This window comes from Oratosquilla oratoria, chromosome 11 (genome assembly GCF_046742065.1).
Source record: "Oratosquilla oratoria isolate Oo_2021 chromosome 11, ASM4674206v1, whole genome shotgun sequence".
Classification (NCBI taxonomy): domain Eukaryota; kingdom Metazoa; phylum Arthropoda; class Malacostraca; order Stomatopoda; family Squillidae; genus Oratosquilla; species Oratosquilla oratoria.
In genome coordinates this window covers 45,505,957-45,522,763 of record NC_134787.1, presented here as the reverse complement: position 1 = coordinate 45,522,763, position 16,807 = coordinate 45,505,957, and the positions used below count along the sequence as shown (strand labels likewise).

The 16,807-nt window shown below is 36.8% G+C and overlaps 1 protein-coding gene across 2 annotated transcripts in view; it reads right to left on the bottom strand.

Moving 5' to 3' along the window:
• Positions 1-16,206, bottom strand: part of LOC143029782 (uncharacterized) — a 28,759-nt gene extending 12,553 nt beyond the window's left edge. The window contains exons 1-2 of one of the 2 annotated variants that reach the window (XM_076192754.1): positions 14,809-16,206; positions 8,669-8,884 (exon numbers count right to left, since the gene is read on the bottom strand). In XM_076192754.1, the coding sequence (XP_076048869.1) occupies positions 8,669-8,884; positions 14,809-14,845 (253 nt within the window). In that variant the 5' untranslated portion in view covers positions 14,846-16,206. Of the gene's footprint in view, positions 1-8,668; positions 8,885-14,444 lie in introns of both variants that reach the window. The other variant, XM_076192755.1, reaches the window with a different exon arrangement.
• Between the last annotated feature and the right edge of the window lie 601 nt (positions 16,207-16,807).

Sequence of the window (16,807 nt, the reverse complement as noted above, 5' to 3'; positions counted from 1 at the left end):
ATAGCAAACATTATTGGGGCCAAAACTATTCCTTGTAGAACTCTACTAATCACTTCATCCCAATTAGAATGTTTGTCTCTTATCACCACTCTCATTTTTTTTCATGCAAGAAGTTTTACATCCACTTCAGCAGTTTGCCCTCAATTCCTCCTGCAGTTTCTAATTTCTTTAGCAATTTCTTATGTGGCACCTTATCAAAAGCTTTTTTCAGGTCTAGAAATGCACAATCAGCCCATCCATCTCTTTCTTGTATTACATCTATTAGCCTTGAATAGAAACACATTAAGTTTGTGACGTATGATCGTCCTTGTCTAAATACAAATTGCCTTGGATTTAGTACGTTGTTTTTTCCTAAATGCCTTACCCATCTAATTTTTATAATTCTTTCACAGATTTTAGCTATCGTACTTGTAAAAGAGACCAGTCTATAGTTAGTAGGGTCTTCCTTGTTTTGCCCTTTATATATTGGTACTATATTTGCTCTTTTCCACTCTTCTGAAATTTTTCCTTCTTTCAATGAACTGCTTATTAGACTATGTATTTTGTCTGTTAGTTCATAAGAACATAAGAACATAAGAAATAAAGGAGACTGCAAAAGACCATAAGGCCTACACTAGGCAGCTCCGTATCCATCACCACCTGTCGTCCCCATCCATAAAGTTGTCTAATCGTTTTTTAAAACAACTGATAGTTTCAGCACTTACTACGTGGTTACTAAGTTTATTCCATTCATCGACCACCCTATTTGTAAACCAATTCTTGCCTATTTCCTTCTTAAATCTAAATTTGTCCAGTTTATACCCATTACTGCGAGTCCTGCCCTGTTGTTTTATTATGATGACCTTGTTTGCATCACCCTTGTTATAGCCTTTGATCCACTTGAACACTTCTATTAGATCACCCCGCACTCTGCGTCTTTCCAGAGAGTGTAAGTTTAGGTGCCTAAGCTTCTCTTCGTAAGGCAAATTTCCGAGTCCTTGTATCATTTTGGTCATTCTTCTCTGTACTGATTCTAGTGAATTTATGTCCATTCTGTAGGACGGAGACCAAAACTGTACCGCATAGTCAAGGATGGGTCTAACTATCGCTAGATAGAGTTTAATAATTACCTCTGCACTTCTATTCGTTACCGTCCTAGCAATGAAGCCTAATGCTCTGTTTGCTTTATTTCTGGCGCTAATGCACTGCTTCCTGGTTTTAAGGTCCGGACTCACCAGAACTCCCAAGTCCCTCTCGCACTCAGATTTTTCTAAAAACGTGTCATCTAAATTGTATCTATTTTCGGGGTTGTATAGCCCTACGTTTAACACGCTACACTTAGAGATATTGAAGTTCATTTGCCATTTCACCGACCATGTTAACAGTTTATTAAGATCATCCTGCAGTATCTGGGCGTCTTCTCCTGACTTAATTAGGCGTCCTATTTTAGTGTCGTCCGCAAACTTACTAACATCACTATTTAACCCATCATCTAAGTCGTTTATATACATAATGAACAATAAGGGACCCAAAACCGAGCCCTGGGGGACCCCGCTAGTAACATTGCCCCACCTAGATTTTATTCCATTTATGGTGACCCGCTGTTTTCTGTTACTAATCGCAATGGTTCATTCCTGCATTCTTTCAAAATCCAGTTTGCCATTTCATCTGGCCCATGCGATTTTCTGACATCAAGATTACTCAAGTGATTCATTATTTCATTCCTTGTTACTGCTATCTCTTTCATAGGGGGTACTTCCTCCCACTCGATATCTCCAAGTTGTATGTTCTCCCTCGTAAACACTGATTTGAAATGCTTGTTCATAACTTGTCATTTCTATTTCCTCTGTGTATTCAACTACTCCTTGTTGTAGTTTCTCTATTTCTTGTTTGTTTTTCAGTTTGTTGTTTACAGATCTGTAAAATAGTTTTGGTTGATCTTTACATTTCTCTATGACATCTTTTTTGTATTTTCTCTTTTCTTCTCTGCACACTTGAACATATTCATTTCTATAACTAGTATATGTTTTCCATTTTTCAGGTATTTTGTCTTTTTTCCATTTTATCCAAGCTTTATCCCTTTTGTTTTTTAACTCCCTACATCTTTTGTTGTACCAGCACTTTACATATCCTTTTTCTTGTTTTTGTCTTGGAACATACTTTTCCACTCCTTTATCAATTTTTTGTCAAAACATTCCATTTCTCTTCTACTGTTGTTTCCTCCTTGTGTATCCTTTCCCAGTCTGCTTTTTGAAAGAACTCTTATTTTATAAAAAAAAAAAAAAATCATACATCAATCTTCCCTTTCTATATTGTATTTTTCCTCATTTAGTTCTAGTTCCACCAATATGTGGTCACTTTTACTTACTGGTGTCTTATATTCAATCTTGTCAACTATTTCGGGTTCTATCCCCCACGCTCTTTAATCTATACATGCATGACATATCCACACCAGACACCTCAGAAATACAAATCTCTTCCTACGCAGATGACATAACAATCACATGTACACATCGTGACACAGACAAAGCTGCAGAAATAATCCAGCCATACCTTGATACACTCAACACATGGTTCATCACAAACAGACTCAAAATAGCTCCAACCAAATCTACAGCAACACTTCTCACCAACTGGACAAAAGAACACAAATACATACCTCATCTCTACATCAACAACACTCTAATACCACACACAAACACACCGAAAATTCTTGGTGTAACATACGATACATCCATGTCTTTCAAACAACATATCACAAACATAAAAAACAAATGCACACCTAGACTTAATGCACTTAAGTCAATCACTGGAACAACATTTGGACAAAACAAAGAAACTAATACAACAATATACAAACAATGCATATGCTCAGTGATGAATTATGCAAGTCCTGCATGGGCTCCTAATCTCAGTGAGACACACCACAACACCCTTCAAATCATACAAAACAAAGCCCTAAAATAATTACAGGCTGCACAAATACAACACCTACAGACCATTTACACCATGAAACAAAAGTTCTCAAAGTCAAGGACCACCTCAACATGAGAGGCACACAAACACTTGCCGCAGCCACCACAAACACATCACACCTGCTACACTACAAAGAAGAACACCCACACACAGATACTCTCTTCTCTTCCTCCACAACCACCAAATACCAGCCTCCAGAAACATATTCATAATCATATCACTCACCGCTCCATTAACACACTGAAAGACAACACATTGCTGCATGCCAGACCCCCTGATATCCACCCTTCTGAATCCTCTCTCCCACTAAAGGACAGAGTCCACCTGGCCAAACTGCGGTGCGGCCACGACCCAGCACTTCTAAGCTACCAGAAGAGGCTGGATGACCACATTGTGAACAGCTGCCCAGGATGTAACACTTCACCCCATACCATACAACACATAATGGAAGACTGCATTATACACAATCATGCACGCAAACAACACAACATACACTCTATAAAGGATTTGTGGGAAAACCCAGTTTCGGCTGTGGCATTCTTTGGGGGAGACGGGACTGCTCGGACAGTCTAGGAAACGACAACAACAACTATTTCGGGTTCTGATGTGATTATTAGGTCCAGTCTCAATGGTTCTTCCTCATTTCCATACCTAGTATTCTCTTGTATCCATTAAGTCATTGTATGCTCTATAATGATTATAATTTATTTTATATTTGTTTTTGTTTTGTTATCATTTGTCTGTCTGATTTTCATTTATTACTAGTTATATGTCAATTTATTATTATTTACTATTTACCTGTTTGTTTATTATTTAACTATACCTATGCATTTATTTATGTATTTTATTTGTTATTTACATTATTATAGTTTTTATTTATTATCTTATTATTTTTATTTTTTTCACATCCGACCTAGATATGGACCAAAAGGTCTCCTGTCGGCATGCTCCGCCTTTGTAATCCTTGTAATCATATCAAGTAAAACATTTCCCCATAGGTCATCTCCACCCTTCACTGTCATCTCTTCCCAGCTGATTTCTTTAAATTAAAGTCACCCATTATAACTATTTTTCCTCCATCTTCCATTATCTTATTCAGTGTTATCCTTGTGTTTTCTAACATATTTTTGTGTTTTCTCTCTTCCCATGAAGCAGTTTTAGGAGGCACATAATTTACTACAAACTTCCTGCTCTTCCCATCCCTGTCCTCCACTTCCATCATAATCATCTCTACTCTATTCTTTCCATATGAGACATTCCTCACATTATATCCTTCTTAGTCAAGAACATAACTCCACCCCCTTGTTTTACCTCTCTGTTTCTAATCCAATTATTATATGCACCATGTCCAACACTGTTGGGTGGTAGTGGAACTTTCAATTTTGTTTCTACAATTCCCATTATGTCTGGTTCTTTTTCCTTCAGGTAATCATTCAGTCCATTCAAGCCTGTTGTTAAGCCATTTATATTTGTGTAAGACACTTTTAATTTTCTGCTACTTCCATCGTGTTTTCAGTTTCCCTTCTCTTTTTATCTGCTATGAACCATTTCTTCACTTTCATATCCACTACTCTCCAAAAGAATTTCTCTTTTTCTGACTCTGTTCTTTTCTCATTTTTTCCTTAGCTTCTAGTCTTTTTGTTTTCTCATCCTCTTTATTCATTTCTCTTTTTATCCATACCTGTTTATATAGATCACTTTTTGCTAAGATATTCTCTGCTGTTGTTTGTGACCTGAATTTAACCTTAATTGGTCTGGTCTTATCTGTATTGTATTTCCCTATTCTATATATTTCTTCAATTTCTGTCCTGTTTCTTGTTCATCCTCTTGAACTACTTCTAATATCTTGTTTACCTTTTCCTTCTCCTCTTTTACTCTTGTAGTCCTATTTGGATTATGCTTCTCTTCCATCCCTTATATAATTATACATTTCTTTTTGTCTGCTAAGTCTCTTACTATATTCTCCTTCTCATCACTTTAATAACTGTGTCCTAAGTTTGTTCTTACATCTGTTGTGTCACTATATCTCTAAATACAATTTTGTTGTCCTCTTGGACTTTTCTTCAACCCTGTAACTCTTTTGCTATGGCCTCTTTATTCTCTTTATTCTTCTTCTTTAATTCCTCATTCTCATCTTTTACTTCTTTTAACTGTCTTTTTAATTAAATTTATTTAGGTTTTGGTTCTCCTTCTTTAGTTCTTCCAATTTATCAATTCTTTGCGTAATCCGTGTAAGTTGGCTGAACCTAATCTTCCAGTGTTCGATCAGTTTCTCTAGTTTTTCCTTTAGACTTGCTAATCAGGGGAGGTTGGCATCCCCTCCCTCATTAAATCCATGGAAATTATTATCTCCACTTTCTATTATGTTGTTCTTATCTATATTTCTAATTTTAGTGCCTTTACTGATATTTTTTACTTCACCTGCGTCATCTGCAGCCCTCTTGTTGACATTTCTTCTGACGTCTGAGGGAGCTCGTTCGTCTCCTTCCTCATTTCCTTCCATTTCCCTCAGTAATCCCTCCCTTTCTCCTTTTTCTTCACCTTCCCACTACACCACCAGCTTTCCCCTTCCCTAATACAAAATCATCGTTGAGATCTACAAAACTTGAAGTTTTCCTGGAGTTCCAAACTTTGCTGTCACTTCGACCAGTGTGTATTTACCTAGTTGTATTTTACGGGAAGGGGAGCTATGCTCGTGGTGTCCCGTCTTCATATCTCATTTTATCTAAACTATTTTTAAATTCATGTATTGTTTTTGCACACACTACTTTCTCATCTAACTTGTTCCAACTGTCTATTACTCTGTGAGGAAAGCTGTTCTTTTTCAGATCTCTTCTATAGCTGTCTTTCTTGATTTTCTTTCTGTGTCCTCTTGTACTTCTATCATCCCATTTTATTAGGTCCTCTCTATCAATAATTTCTATGCCTTTCATGATTCTGTAAATAGCTATCAAATCTCCTCTCTCTCTTCTTTGCTCTAGTGTCTGTAGCACAAGTTTTGCTAGTCTCTCTTCATATGATAGTTTTGAGAGTGTTGGTGCCAATTTTGTAATTGCTCTTTGTATTCTTTCAGGTTTTTTTAACCATTTTTTTTTTTGTACTTGGTGACCACAACACTGAATGTGTGTGTGTGTATACACAGTGATCCCCAGTATTCACAAAGTTTAGATTCCAAGACCCCCCATGAATAGCAAAAAATTACAGATAGAGGGCATGTCCCTTAAAAATACCTTGTCTTAATATTCTTATACTGTTTAATGACATAAATAAATGTTACCACTCTATCTCTAAACAGTTATTTTGTAAATATAATCAATTCCAATAAAATTACAGTAAAATAGACCTGTATACACAAAACATAAGAGACTTTATATTAATCTATATTCTGTATATTGCCATTTTGCTCATTTTTAATCAATAAATGTAATTATAAATCAAATAATATCAATTTTTAAGTTTAAAATAATAATAAAAAAAGTATTCTTCAGAGTTTTAAGTACTAGTGCCAAGATATGTAGGCCTCACATATATACAGGAAAATTGTGAATACACATTAGTTAGGTTTCATGGAAAAAGTTGCGAATATGTGGGGTTGTAAATGGTGAGTCACTAATAGGCAGGAGTTAACTACAGTAGTACCTCTATTTACTCGATTAATCCGTTCTGTAACAGACCACTATTATTTTCCTTAATTTTACAGGCTGAAATATGAGTACAGTCAAACCTCGGTTATCGAACGCTTCTGTTCTCGACCAAATCGGTTTTCGACCAAAAAGTTCGAGAATTTTACGTCTCAGAACTCGACCAAATTTCGGCTCTCGAACAAACCGAAAGAAGCCGAGCGTACCCGAACGCGGCTCACTCGCGATCCGAGAGAACTCGAATGCGGCTCACTCGCGAGCCGAGAGAACTCGAACGCGGCTCACTCGCGAGCCGAGAGAACTCGAACGCTAAGGACGCTTCCTCCGTAGAGCATTTGCGATCAAAGTTCATTCCGAGCAGACGTGTTCGTTCTTATTTACGTAAATCTGACTTTTTTTTCATCTTTGCATCGTGTATTAGCCAAATGGTGAATAAAAGAGGAAAATAGTGCGCAAAACTATTGAATTTAAAAAAGAATTAATAGCGAAATATGAATCTGGCGTTCGTGTGTCTGCGTTGGCTAAGGAGTTTGGGATGGCGAAATCGACGATAAGCACCATCCTAAAAAATAAAGACCAGGTTAAAGCAAGTGATGTGGCTAAAGGATCAAGTGTTTTTAGCAAACAAAGGCCACAGGTATTGGAGGAAGTGGAGAAACTTTTGCTGATTTTCGTAAATGAGAAACAGTTAGCAGGTGATACTCTTAGTGAAGATGCAATTTGTGCCAAAGCAAGACAATTGTATGAAGATTTGATAAAAAAAAGATCCTAGCATTATTCCGGAAGGGTTTGATTTTAAAGCAAGCAGAGGGTGGTTTGAAAAGTTTAAGAAAAGAAGTGGGATACACTCCATTGTTCGTCATGGGGAAGCAGCAAGTGCAGTTTATGGTGTAAAATAGTAAAAAAAAAAAATTAGAAAAAGTTGTTTTTTAGACTTGGAACGGATTAAAATTATTTACATTGATTATAATGGGAAAAATTGTTTCGGTTTTCGAACAAATCGCTTTTCGAACAGCCTTCTCGAACGGATTATGTTCGAAAACCGAGGTTTGACTGTACTCTTCTCTAGGTCTCTCTTAACAATGTTATCAAGACGCCTAGAGGTCTTACAAGGCCTACCAGACCACTCTTTCTGGGTTGGTAAAGAATCACTCTCCCTCCCTCCACCTAGCAACATAACACCTCACTACACGATCACTTATTTTAAGTTGGTTGACGATTTCCTTAGTTTGCTTAACAGCCTTCTTGAGAGCGATAATCTGGCCAATAGTTTCAGACAATAACTGCCTCGCTTCCCCCATAATAAGGCCACAAATACTCCAAAACTAAAAAAAAAAAAAAAAAAATTAATAAATAATAATAAAAAAAAAAACACGAAATGGCGTAAGTCAGGAGAACACAACAACAAAATTCTCTCGCTACAGTGGCCAAGCCGACACTCAGAGCATCCTTGCAGGGTGAGTGGGAAATTGGAGGGATGCACTGATGTCATGCAGCAGGCCCAAATCTGCGACTAAATTAAATCGCACTCATCTATGCCATTCTTTTTCAGACATAAGTTTAATCCACCCCTGCTTACCCAGCCTAAACTTTTGTCAAGCACTGTACATATATATATATATATATATATATATATATATATATATATATATACAAATATGTATGTGTATATATAATACATACCTACATACATATATATATATATATATATATATATATATATATATATATACATATTTATATAGACAGTATACATATATATACATATGTATATGTATATATATATATATATATATACACATATATGCATATGTATACGTATATATAAATATATATATATATATATGTATATACATATATATATATATATATATATATATTTATACACACACACATGCATACATACATACATATATATTTATATATATATATATATATATATATAATGTAAAATATTTTTTACAGAACAAAAAAGTTCTAATACATATTTTCACACAAAGCTTTCTAAGCTACTTCTTGTACATTTTAAGATTTCATAAAAGTATTATCATAAAGAATAAGGTTCAAATTACCTGGTACTGTGCCTTCTTTAGTTAGCTTCTTCATGTTCTGGATTGACCTTACAGACACTCCTGTGGCAGCAGCAGTCTTTAATAGCAAGTCAGTTTCACTGATGACAGCATCTTGACAACGGAAATATTTATGGAGGTTCAGTATCATTGTCCTTGTTCGACACAACATTATCCTGTCTGGATCTCTTGGTTTTCGGGACATGGTTGATGTTCTTCCTACAAGAGATAAAGGAAAGTATAAATAATTGTTTTATGGAAGGATGGGATTTAAAAAACCATACTGCCTTATTTTTACTTACAGTTAAAGACAGTGTCTTGTCTATACATAGTGGAAAAGTAACAAACCTCCCCATCTTTATTTTTGGGTTAAACCACTGTTGGTTTGCTTGGTTTTTTAGGGTCACCATGTCTTGGAAATGTACCCCTAAACAAGCCAACAGCTTTTACACACATATAAAGGCTTTAATCCCCTTTTAAACTAGAAACTGTGGCAGTAGACTGGAAGTGAGCATTAAGGGAGAGCGACTCCAGAAAGTGGATAGTTTTAGATACTTGGGTGCAAGTGTGGCAGGAAAAGGTGGAGTGAAGGTGGAGGTAGAATGTAGATTGAGAGAAGCGAGTAAATGCCTTGGTGGATTAAAGAGTGTATTGAGGAATAGACATTTGGGAATGGATGCTAAAAGGAGACTGCATGAAGGAGTGATTGTGCCAACAGCACTGTATGGAGCAGAAATATGGAACATAAGAGAGGAAGAGAGAAGGAGTTTGAATGTGTTTGAGATGAGGTGTCTGAGAAGTATGATGGGGGTTACTAGACTAGATAGAGAGAGAAATAAGGAGGTGAGGAGGAGAACAGGGGTGGAAAGGGAGTTCGGAGATAGGGTTGATGAAAGAGTATTATGATGGTTTGGACACATGGAAAGATTGAGTGAAGAAAGACTAGTAAAAGAGGTATGGAAGGCAGATGTGGAGGGAGTGAACATGAGGGGACGTCCTAGGATGAGGTGGATGGATGGGGTGAAGGGGGCTTTGGGGAAGAGGGGAATGTCTGTTGAGGAAGGATGGGAGAGGACAGAATACAGGGGTGGATGGAGAATGATTGTATATGGATGATGTTGTGATGCATGAGGTGGAATGGGCAGGGGGATGGGGGGGTGAGGTAGTATGTGTGAGCAAAATTTGACGCAGCCCGGAGGGATTTCTCCCCGTCTTCTCCTTTTATGCAATGGGGGACGGAGAGGGGGGGTCACCGATTTAATGAAGCAGCCTTGCTGTGGATGTGCTGTGTCGTGCGACACTGGTTCTGACCCAGGGCAGTGGACAAGGTGCAGGGATGACCCGTCATCAAGGAGGTGCTAAGAAAAGAGGGAGGGTGGAGGGATGTGGAGTGTATTCAGGGATGGAATGGGTGGGAATGATTTTATGCCTTTTTCTTCTTGGCTACCTCCCTTGTAAGGGGGAAAAAGCCTTGGTATATTTATGTAAACTAGAAAGTACACTTATTCTAATACAGGTAATGGATCAAAATGGTGTAGCAATGATATGGATCAAAATGGTGTAGCAATGTCTGAAAAGGAGTAATAAAGTCCAAAAAGGAGTGAAGGCAGTAGTAGTCAGAAAAAAAGAGTTCAAGTAGTAGTAAAGTACAAAATAAACTGAAATGGGTCTAAAATCCATATAAAACTACTGAAACAGACCTTCAGATACCTTCAATAGTATCTATGAATTTAACATACTGTAAGGTTTTCATGTATGTATGTAATAATGCAGTGCTTTCTGGAAAATAGCATTAGTACTCAAAATATCTTTATTGCATGCAAATTAAAATGTAAAGCAATTATATGAAAAAAAAATAATGATTGAATATATTTGGGTTTTCTAGTTGTTGAGGGTCTTAGTATTGTGTTTCCATTTGGTTTGATTTGGTTTCTTCAAGCAATCAAATTGCTGTATAAAAGGAATTGGCCATCTGTTGAAGTTACCAGTCTGTCCCTGTGCTTATATAATACAATAATTAAGGTGTATAAATTCATAAAAGCAGTCACTGATGCACAGAAATTCTGAAGCTAACAAATGTTCACAAGATAATGACTCCTCACAGGTTTCCCCTGATTGTTAGCCGAGTGTTTTGAGGTTCTTACAGTATATGGTGCCACAATATAATGTTGCCTTTAAGGTGTATAAATTCATAAAAGCAGTCACTGATGCACAGAAATTCTGAAGCTAACAAATGTTCACAAGATAATGACTCCTCACAGGTTTCCCCTGATTGTTAGCCGAGTGTTTTGAGGTTCTTACAGTATATGGTGCCACAATATAATGTTGCCTTTAGTACAGATATACTAAAGAGCCTTTTTTCCATTGTACAGAGGTAAATCATAGTAACAATTATTGTTGCCCTAAATATGTACAAAGTTATACACATCATAGTGGTTGTTGTTTGGATAGAAGTGATGTATGCTGCTTCCATTATTTTTCTCCTTTTCTCAGGAAGTCCTTTCTGTATCACCAAATATCAACCTTACTAATGGTCCATGTAGATAGTCATGGCCACCTATTGGACTGGGACAAAATAGATGTGCTACAGAAAGGGCTTCCTAAAAAAAAAGGAGAAAAATAACTGAAGCAGCATACACCACTTCCCACCCAAACAACAACCACAGCAATGGGTTTATTAAATTAAAAAGAACAGCAAGCTACTTAATGCTCTGTGAGGCAGAGTGGAGGAGGAGGGGTGAGGTTGACTGTGGTGGAACACGTTCACTCTAAGGTGGTTCATACTGTCATCTGGGAGAATGCATTCCATGGTTTCACAAACAACTGAGGTGAGTAACAATGGTCTATAATTAGCAGGGTTTGACTTTTCTCTTTTTTTGTATGTTGGGATCACTGGTAATCTCCTACTGTCTTGGCACCTTTCCTCTCATAAGGCTGGCATTATACAAGATTGAAAGTGGTGTTACTAGAACTTCTACTATTTCATTCAGCACACGAGGGTGGATCTCATCAGGTCCCGGTGATTTGTTTGTTTTTAGTTTTGCAAGTATATTCAACACTCTCCCTGGAGATGGTCATGTTTAGTTCTGACTGCAGTTCCTTGTTCATAGATCATGGGAAAGCTGTCCTATTATCTCTTGTAAATAATCTTGAGTACTGTCTATTTAGTACTTCTGCCTTGTCTTTGCCCTCCCTCACAAAAAATCCTTCTTCATTTTGCAAGTCATCTAGGGTAGCTTGTTTTACAGTAGTTATATTTATGTAGTTATAAAGAAAAAAAGTATATGCTTCTCCAGCTAATTTACTCTCAAATGCTTTTCAAACCTCCCAAAGTGTGTGTGTTGCAAAGTTGCAGACTTTGATATATTTTTGGTAATCCTGGCCATCTTTAGTATTCAGGTACTGTATCCATGCATACTGCTTTTTCCTAACCTTGTTCAGTGTAGTTAAGTTGTTTGTTTTTTTTGGTTGTTAAGGAACTTTGTATTGGTGGGGACACACTTGGCTACTGCTTGTGGAATGGCTCAGTCAATGTAGTCTGCCATATCTTGAAACATCCGTCCTCTTAACCTCTTACAAGTCTTATACTCATGCACACTGTAGTCTGCCTGATGTACAATGATTTGATGATGCATCATAATACCTGTATTATAAAATATAAACATAATAAAGTCTCAGCTCCCTGGTGTTCATTTTATGACTAGAACTACCAGTTGATCCACCCAGGCCGAGGCCCTTCAGGGAGATATTAGACTTTCTGCCTTAAGTGTTGTAGTCATTTTCCTGTCCACAGAGTCAAGCTTATTTTCCAGTGCTTCCAAATAGGTTTTATCCTGTGTTTGTGCAAAGAATTTATTTGGTGCAGCTTCAATGCCATGAGTCTAAAGTTTCTCCATCTCTGTCAGCTTAATATTAGTGTCCTTGATGTCTTTGTTTAGCTGTGTTATTTCACTAACATTGTGTGAGCAATGTGCTGTCAAATTCTCTAGTGCCGATTTGACGGCTTCATTTTCACATTATATGGCAGTTACTTGTAGCCTAATAATTTTTCACTCCATGCTTACAATTGGAACAATACCAGGCACAGCTGGCATCTCTTTAAATCCATGCCTGATACAGTTTATCAGACACTTTTTGACATCTACAATGGAACTACAGGGTTACCTCACAATTCAGTGCCTTATCATTGATACTGTACTCACACTCTTACTGCAAGTCCCACATGGGAAACCTTTTCAGTAGCTTGTGAGTACTTTGTAGATTTTTGTTTTCATCAGCTGAAGTTGGTTCTATTTTTTGGTGGCCTGTAAGAGTTTAGTTGATGTTGATCTTTTCTAATTGTGATTAGCCATGCTGACTGGGTGACTATTTAATATAGTTCTTTACAAATACCATTAAATTAAATTCTGCTAAATGTCTCCTCTATGTATTTGGGGGCATTATTTTCAAGGTTAATATTTAGCAGAAACTATGCATTAGCTCAGTAATATACAATTGACAAAAATTTCATCTATTACTTCCACCCACTCACTGCCAGGTTGACTCATGGTTAGGTTAAAGTGTGAATATAAAGTAGCGAGTGTGAATGTTTAAAAACAGATATGACCAGATGGGTCTCACTAATTGCCGAACAAACCGAAAAAAAAATGATAAAAGCCGAACAAACCAACAAAACCCAAACAAGGATGGTTTTTGCTCAAATGCACACTTTTATATATATATGGTTGCATTATTTGAACTATTTTCTTTAAAATGTGTGATTTCCATGTAATGTGATCAAAGAGAAGTTACATTTTTATCCTCTGCAAAATTACCGAACACAGCTACGATTCGACCCAGCCCACCGTCTATGATCACTGGTGGTATGGATCAAACTACACTCTTTTAAGTTTCTTACTATTGTGATATTAGTGTAATAGACTGCATATAGTTGAATTATTTCAACTATTTTCTTTAAAATGTGTTACGTCATACTGCAGAGGCTAAAACATAACTTCTCTTTGGTCAAATTACATGAAAATCACATTTTAAAGAAAATAGTTTAAATAATTCAACTATATGCAGTCTATTACACTAATAACACAACAGTAAGAAACTTAAAAGAGTGTAGTTTGGTCCATACCACCAGTGAGCATAGACGGCGGGCTGGACGAATCGTAGCTGTGTTCAGTAATTTTGCAGAGGATAAAAACGTAACTTCTCTTTGATCATATTACATGGAAATCACACATTTTAAAGAAAATAGTTCAAATAATGCAACCATATATATATAGAAGTGTGCATTTGAGCAAATCCCGTCCTTGTTTGGGTTTTGTTGGTTTGTTCGGCTTTTATCGGTTTTGTTCGATTTGTTCGGCAATTAGTGAGACCGTGACCAGATTGGGTCTGAATGTAAATTGAGAAGGAGCACCCTATATCAGTTCTACTTTTCTTTCCTCTTGTACTTTAATGAAGGTATGCACCAGAGGAAGTTTTGATCCAAGGACATTAAGAAATTATTTCAGTGTTATAGAAGAAATAAAAAATAGAAAAATCAAATGGTCCAATTTCACTTCCACATCGGTAATATTACTAATCAAGAAAACAACTTAAAAAATAATTTAGAAACATTATCAGAGCTTGAGGGTGTTTTCAAAACTTTTACCAATGGCCAATGGACATTTTGGCCTAACGATATTATGCAATTCTTTTCACAAATATGAATGTCATACTTTATTACAATTTCATTACATAGTATTGCTAATAAGGTACAAGAATTATGGATCAATCTAAAACTTACTAGGAATACGAGGATGTTCTAGCCCAGGGATGTTATGGAAATTGTTTCAATGTCCAGTAGAAACACAAATGTCACAGAAATAAACAGCTTCATATAGCACTTTCATTCACTCAGTTATGTCACTAGCATATTAAGAAATATATAATTAGCTGGCAAGCTAGCCAGGAAAATAATCATGACCTGGGAACGATTTGACTTGACCTGGGAACATTTTTGACGCGGGGATGTTTTGACCAGTAAACTTGCAACCCCTGTACCCAATGGTAATTCGAGTCCATTCACAAGTGTACCTCATTTTACTATCTTATTAAGTCGGTAAGTTTAAAATACCCCCGCCCTATTAAGAATATATTAAGAAACTCACTAGGAAAAAAGGGAATTCTACGTGTGATTAACTTCATAAATTCTACACTGATTTTCCCGCTATGAAAATAGCAGACGCTTCTTACGAAGACACCTCCGAACGTGTCACTATTGGTTGCGAATTTTGATACTCCTTTTTTTTTGTCAGGTTTTACCTATACAGAAACCACATTTAAATTCGTTGGCTGATATCAAATTTCATAGTTCCGAAAGTGTCCCAATATCAACCTCACAATGTTATATACTTACAAATGATTCCACAAAACAATGTTCTCAAAATCGAAGGATTCAAACAAAGTTAGTTGTGTCCGTAATTAATGGAAAAAGTAACTACTTTGATCTTTCGTTGTGGAAAACATAGAATAACATTTAACAATGTGTTCAGAAAATTTTTGTATGTACAGTAGGCAATATTTACTTTATATTAGATGTTACCTTAGTATCACGAAATGTCAATACACGACCAAATCTTGACACACAAACACCTTCAGTGCAAAAACCTCCAGTTATACATGGATACAAAAAGTTTTGTAAAACTTGTCCTGAGGTAAGCAGAGAGATGGGATTGTACAATCCTTTAATGGCCTTTGGTCGCCACTTCTCTTGCGAGACAATACTAATCATCGTTGTAGTCATCCTTGGTAAAATGGAACGAGCATACCACCCCAGTCTAAATTGATGTCAGCTTTGCAACGGGCGTGAATACATCGCTACCTAAGATGCTTTTCCTTAGGATATCGGAAATATCGTATGTCTGCACCTGTTCTTTTACGAGTGTTATGGCACATATATACTGAACAAGTGCCCTGCATATCTGTTACACATTTTCTTTGTAAAAAGTGCCATGAATCACAAAGTCTTATGTTACTTGGCCGCTGTGGATGGTTTGTACTTGCAGCTAAAGAGTTGGCCTGGGAACTGTGAAAAAAAAGGTGTTGGGTGCAAATAACGGGACCTAATACAAGAGTGGAACTCTGGTGCGTGTGTGGAGAACCCAACAATTTGTACCACACGCTTTCAGCGTCGAAAGCAAAATGATATGAATTGTGATGCGTTTGGATTATGCATCCAAGGACTTTGACAGGGTAAATGTAGTAATTGAATTAAGAACGTGTGAACCCGACTATATGAATTCAGTTTCATCGAAAAAAAGACTCTTCATGGCAATGGGACCATTGCTCTTTCTGATAATGATAAATGAATTCGATGCTACTATAGCGTGAGGTCTACCGCCAAATGTCGCCTACCCAGATGCAGCTAAGGCCTACCGCGTGACCCGCGTTCCTCCGAGACGCTTTCCTCACCTGCCCATCAAAAGTGTGCCCTGCCCAAATACATAAAAAACGTGACCTAACCTAACCGAACTTAACCTATTTGTGTCATTCTTCGAAGATGTACGAAGTGTGTATCGCTATAATAAATGTGTGGAAATATACCATAGCATGTTTATTTTTACATTTCGACATTTTACATTTCCAATATGAATGTAATTAGAAATCCAATTACCTAAGTCATTCCTAGGATGTGTACAAAATATGTTTAAAGGAAATATGCTACGTCATTCGCAGATGATACACGGTTCTTCAGACATATATGATTTCCATTAGAGACAATATTATTCCATGAGGATTTAGATACCACAAATGAATGGGCAGAAAAATAAACCATTATGCCCCTAAATAGTAACAAATACCTCCTAAGGCATGGAAAAATGGGCCTATCAGACATACAACCAAATATCTTTGCTGAAACCAGGACGTTAAAAGAATAAAAAAAATATCACATAAAAAATACGGATGTATACATGAATCATCACTGCTCACAAATCATCCAGACAGCACGCCAATTGAGTGATTGAATACTAAGAACAATCAGGACAAGGGACACAACCTGTATGCTGGCTCTGTGGAGAGCACCGGTGGTACCAAAATTGGAATATTGTTGTCAGCTATGGTTACCCTTCAAGACAATAGACATGTCAACTATGGTTACCTTTCAAG